This window comes from Maylandia zebra, linkage group LG20 (genome assembly GCF_041146795.1).
Source record: "Maylandia zebra isolate NMK-2024a linkage group LG20, Mzebra_GT3a, whole genome shotgun sequence".
Taxonomy (NCBI): Eukaryota; Metazoa; Chordata; class Actinopteri; order Cichliformes; family Cichlidae; genus Maylandia; species Maylandia zebra.
In genome coordinates this window covers 12,625,588-12,641,268 of record NC_135186.1, presented here as the reverse complement: position 1 = coordinate 12,641,268, position 15,681 = coordinate 12,625,588, and the positions used below count along the sequence as shown (strand labels likewise).

The following is a 15,681-nucleotide window of genomic DNA, read 5'->3' as shown; positions in this document are numbered from 1 at the left end:
AAATCCCTGTAAAGATAAAGGTCATCTACAAAGCATCCTGGCATCCTTAAAGAGATCATTGATGATGAATAACTGTTAATAGAGGGGAAGAGGATCTTTAAGACTGCTACCAGTTTCTGAAGCAGCAGAGAACGAGCAGGAAAACTAAGTGACAGTAAACTAATGAAACACTGCAGGTTAGATCACTCAGGCTTTGTGATCAGTCTCATTAGAGATGTGCTCACTTCCTGATGTAGCAGCAGAAACAAGAAGCCCTCCGAGTATTTACTTTAAAGGCAACGGTGTTGTACTTTGTATATAAACGTTATGTAAGAGTAGGTCATGGATAATAGGCACTGAATTGTAAATAACTGGACATGAAGCTAATAAGTTAATACTTTCTTTAAAGATATAATATATTTGGGGGACAACTTTAAAGAAAGGTATCCTTAAATGTAAAAGCGAGGTCAGAGGTCAAGTGTGACATGTTATTTTAAATATTTATATTATACTTTCTGTATGTTGAAAATAAAGTTTCCAAGTTACGCATCTTTTCGTCAAATTTAGGCCGATAAATCATTAAGATGACATTGAAGCCGTTAGTGAAGGTGAGCCAAATTTTAATGAATTGTTAACATGAGCCCACTCTACACCCTCGCAAAGCTATTGTGTTTACAGACAGAATGACAACACGCACATATGCAAACACTACCAAAAACATAACCTTCTTGGTAGCAGTAACAAAAATGATCACATCACTGACATATTTGGTGAAAAGTGGGGAAATGCACCAGTGCAGCAGCGAGGACTCTGGTCTATCACAAACTTCCATCTGCAGAAGGATCCCACAAGCAATTAGAAGCTTTCATATTCTCTTCTTATTTCCTCTGAATGTGGAGGAGAGAACAGGACTGAGCAGTCTTAACAACATTAGCTGCACTGAAAGCTGGCTGGACACGCCAAAAAAATTTTTTTTTCCCGTGAAGGGTGATTAAATCAAGTTCAAGTTCAAATTTGCCACATGCAGTGGCAGGTTGCCCTGCAGTGGAATGAACCCGCCCCCCGACCTTACACACACAACAATCAGGTAAGCTTTATCATTTTTTAGGGACTCATCTCGTAAAGCTGATCAACTATGGTTACACCATTAACAATTAAGACCGCATGAAGTTAGCAGTGTGTCCAACTTTAATCTCAGTTGTGTTATAGGAGGTTTAAAAAATAAACTCACTCTTTAAATTGGGACGTTTACATCTTACCCACTTCATAAACTGATGTGAATCAAACAGCTTTGCAGCAGCTGTTTTGTTGTACTGGACCTTTTGCATGACAGACACTGAAAGGATGGAGGATGAGAAATAACTGTACTATGCAAATCACAAATATGCCATTTCCTCACTTAGAGGGGGGGAAAGCAGTTGATGGTGCTTTCAGTGCTCCGGCACAACTACACTTTCCACGGCTTTCTCGTTGCTTTAGAAGTTCTTAAGTCTTCTTAAAAGTACTTCTCCCGACTCTCCACAGTTTTTCACCTTAGGCCTAAAATACTTTATAAACATCTTTACCAATTTCAATTGTGTCACCTGTCTATACCTGTAACAATACCAAACAACAAACTGTGTTGTTTAATTTTGAACACTTGTTTTACAGCTGTGTTCAAGTTCAAGTTCTGGGTTAAAGCTGTCTTTTTAATTTTATTTTGTCTCAGATCAGAACAAAAGAAACTCTTTTAAGAAAAAGTAGAAAAAAATGGGAGTGAAGATAAAAAACAATTCACACCTAGACGTGCCAACCTGTTTGAACAACCTATGGGGTGTATGGTACGTGCTTCACTGCGAATCGTACAATTAGCGCTAAATCGTACTTAATTGAGTGGGCAGGATCATTCTGATCAAATACAGCAGAAAAGTGTGCTTTGAGAGATTGAATTAGCCGTGTTTAATTTGATATGTGGGCTGTATTATAATTTGTCTTTACCTGTCTATCTGTGTGATTGTTAACTACGACAGGCTTGCTGCCTGGGCGCCTCGCGGTAATGGATTCTGACTGATTGAAGCAGAGACAAGAGAGTTATGTACACCCACGCAGGTATAGACTGGCACGTGCGCACACGTCTGCTGTAAACATCAAAGGGCGCCGTGCATGCACGCGCTTCGCTACATGCCAACACGTCGATCTCCGCACTGTGTCCCTGCTCGCTTTCTCCACGAGGAGCGTTTAACACCGGATTTAATTGAAAGCCAAATTAAAGACTCTTTTAGACTTTGACTCATGAAGAGAAGCTGACCCCATCGTTTCAATTACAGCATATCCATATCCACGCAAACACTTTATCATCAGGAAAAATATCATGGATGCGGCAACGGAGTTTATCTGAGCGCAGGTGATCGAGGTTAAAGAGGAAAACGAACAGAGATGAAGAGGAAAAAACAGAAAGTGAGATAGAATGATGGATGGAATGAAGCATCAATTGGCTCTCTTTTAGAAGCCCATTTGAAGAAGATGACAGCCTATCAGATTACTCGGTTCCCCCCAAACAACCTCCAATGGTTTATATCTCCTGATTAATCGCTCTTCTTCCACTTTTCGCCTTCCCTCCAACTCTGTCTTCTTTCTTACTTTTTTCTCTCCCTCGCCCGCCCTCCTCCTCTTTTTTTTTCTTTTTGGTCCCACCATTAACAACACAGAGAGTACAACACCAAAGTGTGCCATCTTTATCTCCCCCTCCGTTTGAGGCCGCCAAAGATAAGGAACTCTCCTTTAATTTGAAATAAATGGCCTTCATCAGGGAAGCCAAAGCCTCCTGATAGCGCTACGTGGTTTATTAAAGGCGCTTGAAGCAGAAAATTGGTTCAGCTGCAGCAAAAGCTAAAGCTCTGTCCACATGCTACACCAAATTGAAGGTGAGGTCTTAAATCAACAATATTAACTGAGCCGCTTACGAAAATAAATAAATAAGAGGAGGAGAGTGAGCGGGGTGGGGAGTGGTGGGACTTCTTTCTTCTTCTTTTTTTTTTTTTAGCTGGAATGAGGTAAAGTGGCATCTCTGACAGCCCGCTGAGCCATGTATGGGGTTGTTGTTGTTCATTTTCGTGTGTGCGTGCTGCAGAAGCACTCTAAATGCGAGTGGAAATAGCAATTTTTACATTTTTTTGGAGGTGGTGGTGTGGTGGGGTACTCCACGCATCTGTGAGCAGTAAATATAACAAAACATAAACAGTAAGATTAGTCGCTTAATTAATGGTGCTGCCCATTATTTTTAATCTCCGGCAGCGAAGGCGGAGGCGGGCAGAACACAGAGGCCTCAGACTTCTGGACCACGCAGCTTACCAAGACAAAGAGAGGGAGAGAAATGAAAGGGTGAGAAATTGGAAAACGGAAGAGACACGAAAACACACCAGTGACTACAAAAGCCTCCGGGAAAGCTACGAGACTGATAAGGAAGATGCTTTTATCGCCTCGAAACCGCGCTTCTCTCAGAGTTAAGAGTGATGTTTTTGTGTTTTTCCTTAATGGCTTTGGCTATACATATGAGGCACTGTTTGTCCTATACACCATTTTATTTCTATCCTGTCAACTACAAAGGGCTGGTATCTCTAATGTGTTTCAGGCAAGTAATTAGAAAATCGTGTTAACATCTCATACAAATAAGCACCCGAGGAGAGAGAAAAAAAACAAAAGCGGAGAGAATCAAATGCTGTGACGTAGTGTAGGAAGTCTGGAATACCTCGTGTGTGAGCAGACACATTGCTTTGTTATTCCAGTAATAGCCTCCAACTACAATCATGCTCTTAACATGAGCTATATTTCAGAATTAAATTACAATAAATGCATTTTTTAAATTAATTGGAATAAAGGCTGCTTTATTTGACAGCATCACAGGCACTGACCTGGAGGTTTTGTCAGCTATTTTTGTATATAGTGCTAAAAAAATCATAATAATTTATGTAAACAAAAGAAAATCCAAACAATGCTATAATGTTGCTATAATTTGATTTTTTTCTTATTAGAAAAAATCAAACTTTACTTCTCATTGTGGCAGTGGTATGCGATGTGATGTCACAAAAAACCATTAAAAATAATGTCTTTGTCACATGAATAACAATGTTTTGCTCTCTTTTCTTTCCATAAATTTAAAAACAAGGCAGGGTTTGTTTTAGGGCACTGCAACCATGTGATAGACAACTTGTGCAGTCCTGCTTTTTCCTGTCAGGCTCCGTAAACCAATCAAAATACCAAGGTGGTGATGGTGTGATGAAATGTTGTGAAAAAGACAAAAACGTATGGAGCCAAACGCAGCACTCTCAAGATGTAAATAAACTTGAAAAAACCTTTAATGTTTCTTGGTCCAGGAAACTCACAAAGCCCAATTTTTAAAAGCTAACAGGGCACCAAGCCAAGGAATCCAAACTTCCAGAACATACCTGAGGAAAGAAAGGCAAAGCAGAGGCAGAGGAACGCATGCAAGCAACAACGCAACACAGGACAAAGGAAGACTGGCAAAATATACAAGAGCTAATGAGGGAAGAGGAGACAGGTGGGGAACAAAGCTTAAGATAATTAACATAACGAGACGGTGGGAGGGAGGGTGAAAATCACACATGCACAGGGAACAACAGTTACCAACATAAAAGATCTAAACAAGCTTGACACAGGAGAAGACAAAAGAGAAGAGAGGGATGAGACTGATGGAAGGAACAGAATGGAAACACAAAAGGGGAAATAACTATAAACCTGAAGTCATCACTGACTTAATGTAAGACTATTAGCAAGACTAAAAAATAAACCATAGAGAATATATACAAACTTAAGATAACCAAGATGTGTAAACCCAAGTAAAAAAACCAAAACAAAACAGAAACTCTATTAATAGTAAAATAAATACTGACCAAAATTCTAAAAGAAAGAAAAACTGAAACATAAATCAAAAAGCATAATGAACTCAAAACCTCAAACTCCTGGGTCCAACAGCAAACGGTGAAAAAGCAAAACAAGTCCATAAATTAACGGCCGATCTAATATGTGCTCCTGTAAACAAAGGAGGCAATGTGTTGACCAAGAGCTCTACAGCAGTCTAATCTTAAAAACTAAAGTCTAATTAGCTTTGAACCAGAATCAAAACTCTGTCTCCCAATAAGGGAAACGTGCTAACATCAGAGAAGTTCTCCTATGACAGCAACAACAGAAGGTAAACAAGTTATCAGGTAATGACATTTTGGTACACTGGAGGTTCTGAATCACTCCGACTACTCTTATGTTAGTGGTTTGATTAATACTGATGTGGTGGTGGAAAAAAAGACGATAATAAGAAAAAGAGATAGGGCAGGACAGGTGAAGAGGAAAACAGCTACAGAGAAAGGGTTGCCTCTTATCTCTAGCTTGTAGCTTGTAGGCACCTGCTCCCTGACAGCTTTTCAATTGACTCAGGGCACATATGCTCTTCCCCCCCTATCTTGTTTCTCTACACTCCTTCACTCATCCTCTCCCATCTCTCCTATTCCATCACAACCGTAACCCAGAAGAGCGGGTCCACTATATAGTAGTGCTCAGACTTCACTTTAACTTCCGTGTTTGCGAGAGACAAAGGACTCCCTCTCACTTTTGTCAGTCCTTTAACAATGCTGCACACATCATTTCACTTAGCCTTCCACAGTGGCTCTGATGACTGTAATGCAAAAGATTTCCATAAAAATGTATACTGTAAAGAATCCGTCTGTGTCCATCTGGAAAACGTGCATAATAGAAATAAAGATGAATGCTCCCACTCGGGCCCAGCTATCTTCTAGTTTTAAAATAAAAACCATATATTGTGTAATAATTCGTTTATGCCTGTTCTTGTTTTTGTAAACTGTCATCCTATTTTTTTAATCACCAATTTTAAGTTGTACTTAAACTAATAAACATCTCATTTTAATACTATTTTGTTGTTTTGTTAAACATTATACTCCAAAGGAAACAGGGCAAAAAATAAATAAACAATCTACTGAACAACATCATTTCTCATTCTTCACTGGAAACGGCAACTTCTCAAATCCATTCATGCACGAATGTGAACCCAGTCTGCTATACCAGAGTGAACTGCACAAATATCCAAAGAAACAAAGATTATAGCTGGGTGTACAGTCATTGCCTGCTTGTTGTGGGACATAGTAGTGAATTTAGTTTTTCGATCACAGGCGGTAGAAAACTGTGGATCTGTGTGAAGGACAAATCTGTTAAAATTCAGACTGCAGCAAAAAAGATTCTGCTATCGGGAAATACTGAAAGTAACAGGTGATATGATTTTCCATTGCAGCTCCATTTCAGCTGCACCCTAACTAATGTCGAAACTAACCAATAATTTGCTGATCACAAATACAGTCTGCAGCAGGCAGCTGCCTAAAGGTTGTTTAAGGTATCTAAGATAGAGAAAACAAGAATATACAAAAAGCTTATATGTAGGGTGCGGATCCATCTGTAGCTGATGCGGAGCCGATTTGTACACCCAATCTTACACCTAATCTTCATAACTTTATTTGACAGCATTTCTATTCAAATTCAGGTTGCTATAAATCTGTTTGCAATCCAGACTTGTATTTGATTGGCTTTTCTCTTACAGCACAGCAACAACTTCAAACTAGGTTGCTTATCTATCTGGACTCAACTCGTCGGCTTTATGACTGAGTGATCTCTGTTGACTGGTACGTTCTGACACATGTTGGAAGAATCTGACAAAGGGTGGCTATTAAGACTAGTTGGACTGCCACTGTAACAGACAGCTGGCCTTGTTAAAACACCTTGGATTATTGACCCGAGTGATCTGATGTGAGTATACAGTATATCTTGCCTGTCTCCATTTCACTCCCATTCGACTACTCTGAAGAGGAGGCCGTTGTCATCACAATGCCTCTTTCACTCCAATTCTACTGCCAACGTGTGAAAAACCTGTCAATTTAGAAGAAGAGTTTTATATTTGCTAAGTGAATATCAGAAACTACATCAATCTCTTTGTTTCAGAACAACAATGTTGTTTATGAAACATCTACAGCCACAGGACATCGATATGAGACATCATTTATTTAAACATTTATATATTTTTTTGTGGCAGCTGGAAAACAGAGAGGCCACATGTGGTGCACTATTCATAAAACTGAGCTGCTCTGAACTACTGCAGAAATCTGTTTTAGATTGAGAGCCATTGACTGACTCTTCTAACAAGACCCTACCTTAGCTCTTACTGTCTGTAATCCCACTCTAGGAGAGTAAATAACCTGCCAGCACTTCAGTTTTAGGCTTGTGAAACTGATGGCTCTTCAAAGCAAACTGCAAAAATTGTGCAACACTGTTAACCAACACGTAGGAACATGAAAAGGGGGAAAGTGGGAGGCTGGGGGCCTCGGGGACGGGTTTGGCAATAATTAACAGCTTATTTTTATAACATTTGCTTATTTTGTGACAATTTGACTGATAAACTACCACACAAGCCTACGTCCTACTACAGATATCAACATCACAGCCCATTTCACCAACTACTGAAACTGTATTTGGACAAAACTTCTAACAGTAAAAGCATAATAGAGGTCTTTCATCAAATGTACGAACCATATATATAGTAATTTGTATCAACATGACATATGTGGTTGCCTGGTTAGTGGAAGGACAGACAACAGCAAGACAGTACATGATAGTTCTCTTTGTGTGTTAGGCGCAGGCAGATAAACTTAAACATCTGGGCTAAACAAACAGTCCTTCACAGGAATCTGCCCAAGGTACCGCAATGTGTTATTAATAAAGGCTGCAGACCTTCTGCCTCTTTCTTTGCCCCTCCCTGGTGTACCATGTACACTGAACTGTCTGACAGATGTCAATGATAACAATGCAATCTGGGGTAATTCCTGTAGCCACGTCTCTGTGAAACACCAGTGCGCTCACAGAAGTAGGCTTTTTTCTCCATCAGTCTCTGTTGTCTGGATCCATCTCTTTATACACACCATGTATCTCCGTGTCAACCCCTGATTTCTGCGGGAATTCCAATTTGTCTGGACTGTCATGAAACAATAGTGGAATGAAAAGTGGAAATAACCTGGTTAAAATACGTATGTACAGACTTGCAAGTGTTGTATGTTTTTCTGATTTACAGTACTTAACAATTGCTGGCTACTTGAACTGTAGGTACCTGTGATAAGTACTAGTAGATGAAATGGTATGCTATAATCAAAATGTGAACTATGCTTGAAAAATCTTTCTCATTACATAAAAATGTCTGAATCTGGTTAAGAAATCTGGAATGCAGTGAACTTCTAGAAAATAAAGGGGAAAAGTAATTTGTAATTGGCAGGCCTGAAGAGTTGGACAAAGAAGGCAAAGCAATGAAAGGCAAGGAATGATAGGAAAGTTACTGAGGCTGCTCTATTATGCTCCATTGAGTTTGACATTTTAGAGTGCTACAGGTTGCAGAATTTCTTACTCTCTTCATCTTCTTTTTCCTTTCTCACACACACACACACACACACACACACACACACACAGAGACGCGCGCACAGCATGGTGACACATTGGCCCTGTGCTCTTTGGCTTCCTCAAGCCCCAGAGTGCTGCCAGCCAAAGCCAAGGATTAAACTGTGGATTAAACACATCCCACACATACCAGCAGGCATAAACACGTGCTTATACAAAGCACAGAATAACACGGACAGTGGAGCTTGGGCGGTTTACGAGTCACCCACATCTTATTTTACAGTAGCTTTGTTCTACTGCTCAGCACTCAGAAACTTCCCTCGGATAGTTTTAAAAACTAAGGTCTGCCTGAAGTTTAATATAAAATATAAAAGACGTTTCTCTCAATTCCACTGTTGGAGGATTTCTGCACAGTCTTCCTATGTCAGTTAAATCAGACTATCGATGGGTATAAAGCAGTACACTAGTACAAATTTTCAATTTTGTGTTAGGGTAAGATTTTCATAAACATTACACAACTGTTGCCTGTTAGTTTCTTTGGGTGCTTTTAAACAATACTGTTTAGTCAAGATAAAGTGAATAAATACATTTTCCTCATTGTTACAGATAATTTATGTGGTCTGAATACAGTATTTGTCCCTTTTTGGGTACAACCACACACACATCAGGTAGATAAAGCACCTGTTCTGACAGAAAAAAAATAACCCACCGTCAGTGTACATGAGCTCCTGCAGTTGATAGCTAGTTCAAGTTGATAGCTTCCAAAATACAAATCGAGCTTGTGCAAAGCCTTCCTGTTGTGTTTACTCACCTCCACTCAACACATATGTAAAGCCAAGGTTAAAAGATTTTGGAACTAACAGCAGATAACCCCCCATAATCTAAAATAACACGGTGAACAATAAGTTCAACAAGATTTAGACAAAACCCCTCCAAGCAAGCTTGTTAAATAATGCTTGGAGCAGGAATAAAAGATTACACAGGTAGGATACAGCCAATTCTTTTATTTCTAAGGGAAAGGATGTTTGGATTTGTTTTTTGTTTTTTTTAAAGAGAGATTTGTGAACTATTCTGACAGGCATGTATAACAAACAATTGTCCTTTTTTTTTTAAATTTTTTAATTATTATATAGGTAATAATGCTGTTTTCAGATGGCTGAACAGGGCAGGAAGTTTCCTAATATAGTTCCCAAGTGGACTAATATCCTGGGTCTGAACTGAGCACTGCAGAATATGTTTGTACACCCAAGATGTTCAGTTTTTGAGTTTTGTTAAAGCATCTTCTGTCAGTGAGTTGACCAATGGCTGTCCTGCTTCACGGTGCTCAACGTCCTCATTTAGTTCCCATGTTCTGTGGCCATCAGACCGACTGGGCCCAGTTTCTTTCTGGTCCTGTGTTTGTCACAGTTGCTCCCTGAATTTCTTTGTTTTTTCCTGCTTTGTTAATAAAAATTGCTGTTCAGTGAATCTGAACTTTGAACTACCAGTTAGCTGTACTGGTAGACAATAGCCCTTGCGGGGCTTCAAGCATTCGTCCGAATACTTCTCCTGCCCATGTGTCTGACTTGGCCATTGCTTTGGAGTGTTCTGACCTGGTTTGGGCCTGCTCTTCTCTTGCTGGTGTTGGCAGTCCGATGAAAGCCGGTTGTGCCATCCTTTCCACCGGTGAAATCATTTCCTCGTTTGTTGGGGTCCAATTCGCTTCTCCAGTCTGGTCTGGCAGGCTTTCTCTTGATGCTTCGGCTTTCGGCCTGTCTCCTCCTTCATGTGAACAAGAAGGCAAAGGCAAGCCTTCCTCTGCGGCTGATGTTATCTCTTTCCCTTCCCCATTCAGGGACTGACATTTAACTGTCATAGGCCCTTCATTATGAAACACCCGTGGTGCTCTGGTGTATTCAACATCAGCTACTCCTCCCACAACCACTGCCGTCTGTCCATCGGGGCCTTGAACTTGTCCTCCTCTGAGGGTCATTACAGGCATGACATATTGTCGTCCTACGGCATTAGATGTTAACGTGGCCCAAGGAAGAATCTCTGCTGTGTGATACTTGTTAGCATCTCCTGGTTTTGGAATCCAGTTCTTCATTCGGCCTTTAACAGCAAACTCACTTCTGGCTTCTAATGCAAATGGAACCTGAGATGACCCCCCCCCCTTAAAAAAGTGAAAAAAGAAAAACTGATTTCAGCAGCAACAATTAACTACCTTTTCCCAGCTGCGGTTCATTAAAAGTCCACTATGAGAAGTGAAGATGAGGAAATAAGGTATTGTTAGATGCAGCTTAATCAAAGCAGCCAATTAAAACATTTATCACATTTTCAGTTTGCTCTAGGGTAAGAATGCAACTGGTTAAACAATAAGAAAAAAATATTACAATCTATTGCCATTAATTACTCAACTGTGTGCATGGATAAGTGTGAGTCACAGTGTGTATGAGTGTGGGGATGGGTGGGTGTGTGAGGCTCCAGGAATCATATCTCCTCATTTTTGGACTCCAGATAAACGTGTGTCTGTGTGCATTTTAACAGGTCTTCATTTTCCGACACCAGAGAGCAGAGAATGAGCCTCGGCCTTAGCGCGAGGGTTTAAATCAGGTCGCGGTTAGGGTAACTGTATAAGATGTGCGGGTGTGCGAGTGCTTGTGCGTCTCACCTGACATTTTCTTCCGTCTTGGAGGCAGCTTGGTGGAACTGTTCTTTGCTTTGTTGATACCTTTCCAAATTCTAAAGACACGCACACCAAAAACAACAACAGGGAAAAAAACAGCATTAGTAAAACGTGTGATTTTGCAGCGTTAATGTGTGTATTTGTGTGCCTTTGTGACTGTAGTATTGTAAGTAGGGCTTATAAAGTGCTGATATATACATCCCTGGGACCGTTCAAGATACCTTTCTGTAACTGTGCCCTCTGATAACTAAGATCTGGCAAATGCAGAAAGAGATGTATAATGTATTATTTAGAAAGTATATGTTTGACTTTAAAAGAAACACTATTAAGCAATATGAAGGACTCGAAAGCTTAGCATGAAGATAAAAGCAAGTGTTTGTGCTAAGCTAAGCCAACAGGCTCAACTATATTATAAGCAGCATATCTGATTTTTTGCTGCACTGCGAGCATAGACACAACAAACAACTATGTATCACAATTTTCCCAAATTTAAGCTTTGCTATTTCATTAAAATAGCCGCTCTGTTCCTAAGTCATATTAAATTGGTTCTCACTTCAGACTGTGCCCATATCTGACTGAATAATAACATTTCTGATCGTCATTTGTCCATCAATGATTTAGGACCCTTTTTTTTCCCCTCAAACCTCATCTTTATAACTTCCCAGATTTTCCTTCCAAGTTCAAACTTAGGAGTCTGACTTCCATTAGATAGCATTACCTTCACATACAGGACCTATTTTTTGTGATTCCAGCCTCTTTAAGCGGAACTAAAGCCTAGCAGTGATGAGCTGCATTACTCATACATTTTTCAAGAAATCGTGATTTCTGATTTCGCAGCTTGCCTGGTGAGTACCAAAACCCAGGCAAGCAGACAGTGGTATTATAACAAAACAAGCAGCTAATCCACAACAACTGCAGCCTCTCCTCTGCTGATCCTCCCAGCTTAGGCCTTCCAGCACCCTGTATCCCCCACAAATATTTACCCAGCAAGCTGTACCAGCTTTGGAAGGAAGCATGGAAGGGAAGAAATCGAGAAAAGGCAAGAAAGAAGGTAAGACAAGAATAAAGAAAGAGAAGCAGCAGAAGGCATGAAGGTAAGTAGCAGGAAATAAAGAGGGGAGAAATATTTTGGCCTGACATTTATTTAGTACAGAGTTGGGCTCAGCATGATCATACAGTCATGTGAAAAACTATAGGAATAACCACAGGAATTAAGAGGGTAAGAAGCAATCAGCTGCTGCTAATAAAATGTACCTCATCAGTTTATCATCAGCGAGTATGAGCGCCTCTAAAAAAACTTCAATAAAATTCAAGTATATCTATCACTATCTTCAGCATACATGGGTAAAAATATCTATTTGAAGTGTACAGAAACATGTTTATTTCAAAGCAATCAATGGCACTTCTTGTGACTGAAGCAAGAAACACAGCGTTGTTGGCCTGGCATAGTAGACATGGGTTTCAGTGTAGCATCTTGAATCACAGGCAGCAGGTTTATCAATATATCCGTACTGCTGCGTCAGATGGCTGCAAGGATTTAATGAACTACAGGAGAGATTTTCCCCATTCAGCATAAAGTAGCTGTGGACAGCTAACGATTTCTGAGGATCAGTTCAAAGTCTCTCATTTTTGTAACTAATCTGATGTTAGCATTGTGTTGCGCTGTAAGAAATTGTAATCATTTGTGTCCCTGTTGTCAAAAGACACCCTGCAGCAAAAATCAAGTATTCACCTGGACCATGGTATAAAGGGAGTTATTTTCCAGCACCTGCTTTTCTTTTTTCTTACACCACTGCTTAACCGTCATCATTCTCCTTCCTTCTCATTACCATCCTTCCTCCACTCCATTTTTTCTTCCAAACATGTGTTTTCCCCTCCTTCCACAGATTAAGCATAATATTGGAGTTGCTTTCCACCATTCATCATTCCTTCATTATCATCGGTGATTAACTCAAACATACTGTTTAACTGTGCTTGCCAAGATGACGTGATGACATGACACTAGCTGCAAAGCAATCCACCAATTTTGCTTAAGTTGAAAGCAAAATTCTCAAACACTGGTTGCACTATTCAGAACATAATCCCTGTCCCCAAGAAACCTAGGATCACTGGACTAAATGACTACAGACCCGTAGCTCTGACATCTGTGGTCATGAAGTCTTTTGAGCGCCTGGTTCTCTCCTTTCTCAAGACCCTCACGGCTCCCCTCCTGGACCCCCTGCAGTTTGCATACAGAGCCAACAGGTCTGTAGATGACGCCATCAACATGGCCCTACACTTCATCCTGCAGCATCTGGACTCCCCAGGAACCTACGCCAGGATCCTGTTTGTGGACTTCAGCTCTGCCTTCAATACCATCCTTCCAGACCATCTCCAAGGCAAGCTTTCCCAGATGAATGTGCCTGATCCCATCTGCCGGTGGATCACTGACTTCCTGACGGACAGGAAGCAGCATGTGAGGCTGGGAAAGAATGTCTCGGACTCCCGGACCATCAGCACCGGCTCCCCTCAGGGCTGTGTTCTTTCTCCCCTGCTCTTCTCCCTGTATACTAACTGCTGCACCTCCACCCACCAGTCTGTCAAGCTAATCAAGTTTGCAGATGACACCACCGTCATTGGGCTCATCTCGGACGGGGATGAGTCTGCCTACAGGAGGGAGGTTGAACGTCTGGTGTCCTGGTGCAGCCACAACAACCTGGTGCTGAATGCCCAGAAGACAGTGGAGATTATTGTGGACTTCAGGAAGCACACAGCCCCACTCCCCCCCATCATCCTGACTGACACCCCCATCACCTCTGTGGACTCATTCCACTTCCTGGGTACCACCATCACCCAGGACCTGAAGTGGGAGCCCACCATCACCTCTGTCATAAAGAAAGCCCAGCAGAGGATGTACTTCCTGAGGCAGCTGAAGAAATTCAACCTGCCAACACGGACGATGATGCAATTCTACACTGCAATCATCGAGTCCATCCTCACCTCCTCCATCACCGTGTGGTACGCTGGAGCCACTATCAGGGACAAACAGAGACTGCAGCGTGTTGTGCGCTCTGCTGAGAAGGTGATTGGCTGCAGACTCCCATCTCTGCAGGACCTGTACACCTCCAGGACACTGGGGCGTGCAGCTCGGATCACAGCTGACCCTTCTCACCCTGGACACAGTCTGTTTGACCTGCTCCCCTCAGGCAGGAGGCTCCGGTCCATTTGCACCAGAACCTCTCGCCATAAGAACAGTTTCTTCCCCTCTGCTGTCGGACACATGAACAATAACCGTATGACTGTTCCCACCACTAACACATGACCCTACGCTGTGTTCACTGCATCATTCCATGTTTGGCACTGATCACCACCTGCACTCATGTATATATCTATCTATCTACTTAGCACTTTTATTTCTTATTCTCATTTTTATTTTCATGTCTATTTAAGCTTAATTTATAACAGTATGTTTGCACTGAAGCACCGCAGCAATTTCCTAATGTTGTAAACTCGCTCAACATTTGGCAATAAAACCCTTTCTGATTCTGATTCTGATTTAGTCCAAGACTATGTCAAAATCCATTTTTACTGAACCATAATTGACCCCACCCTATTTTTTTTACCTTTATATTTCAACTTAATTCTAACCAGCTATAAAGCGTGTATTAGCTTCTATCAACTGGTTAGACTGAGCAACAGATTTCAGTTTGTATTTCCATTAATTTTGAACCAAAATTGAAAGGATTTAAGAAAAACAACAACAACAACAAACAAAACAAAAATGAATAAACTGTGAAGTTTATAACAAACGTATAGTAAGTAGAATATGTGTCCTAACAAGCGATACCACTGACAGTTTCCACAAGGTGATTTTAGCAGCTATAACAGGAAGACAGGCCACGATCAGTTTAAAATAAAATAAAACATTTTACAGGTTAAACTGCTCACTGTATGCACACTGTAGTAGGACCAGAGAACATGAGCTTATTGTTTCTTACACTTTAACCTCCTCGTTGATTCTAACAAGACTATTACAAAAAAAAAGAAAAACCATCATGTTGTATTCAGTAAGACTTGGAATTAGTCAATGAGGCCTTAAACTCATAAAAATGCAGGGCAACCATTGTTCAGGGGGTTGGGAAGCTCATCTTGTAACCGGAAGGTTGGCGGTTCGATCTCCTGCTCTGTCTGTCTTGGTCATTGTGTCCTTGGGCACTTTACCTACCACCTACTGGTGTTGGCCAGAGGGGCCGATGGTGCAATATGGCAGCCTCGCTTCTGTCAGTCTGCCCCAGGGCAGCTGTGGCTACAACTGTAGCTGCTTCCACCAGTGTGTGAATGTGAGAGTGAATGAATAGTGGAATTGAAAAGCGTTTTGAGGGTCTCGAAAAGCGCTATATAAATGCAATCCATTATTATTATTAAATAAAGTCTAAAGTTATTCCACACTGGATTTACTTTTCAGATGTGGAAATTATATCCATATGGAATCTATACCAGGAAGTACTGCATGGTACATCCATTCGTGTTGTTTAACTGGAGGTTGGCAAACAATTTACTTTAGTATATGTGCATTACTGCCACCGGCTAGTGGTAGCTCACATTAAAACAAAATCCTGGTA

At 40.9% G+C, this 15,681-nt stretch overlaps 1 protein-coding gene across 2 annotated transcripts in view; it reads right to left on the bottom strand.

Moving 5' to 3' along the window:
• chchd6a (coiled-coil-helix-coiled-coil-helix domain containing 6a) overlaps nucleotides 1-15,681 on the bottom strand; it is a 74,346-nt gene that overhangs the window by 22,771 nt on the left and 35,894 nt on the right. For both annotated transcript variants that reach the window (XM_004570019.3, XM_076878241.1), the window contains one exon: nucleotides 11,066-11,136. In XM_004570019.3, coding sequence (XP_004570076.1) covers nucleotides 11,066-11,136 — 71 coding nt within the window. The remainder of the gene's footprint in view (nucleotides 1-11,065; nucleotides 11,137-15,681) is intronic.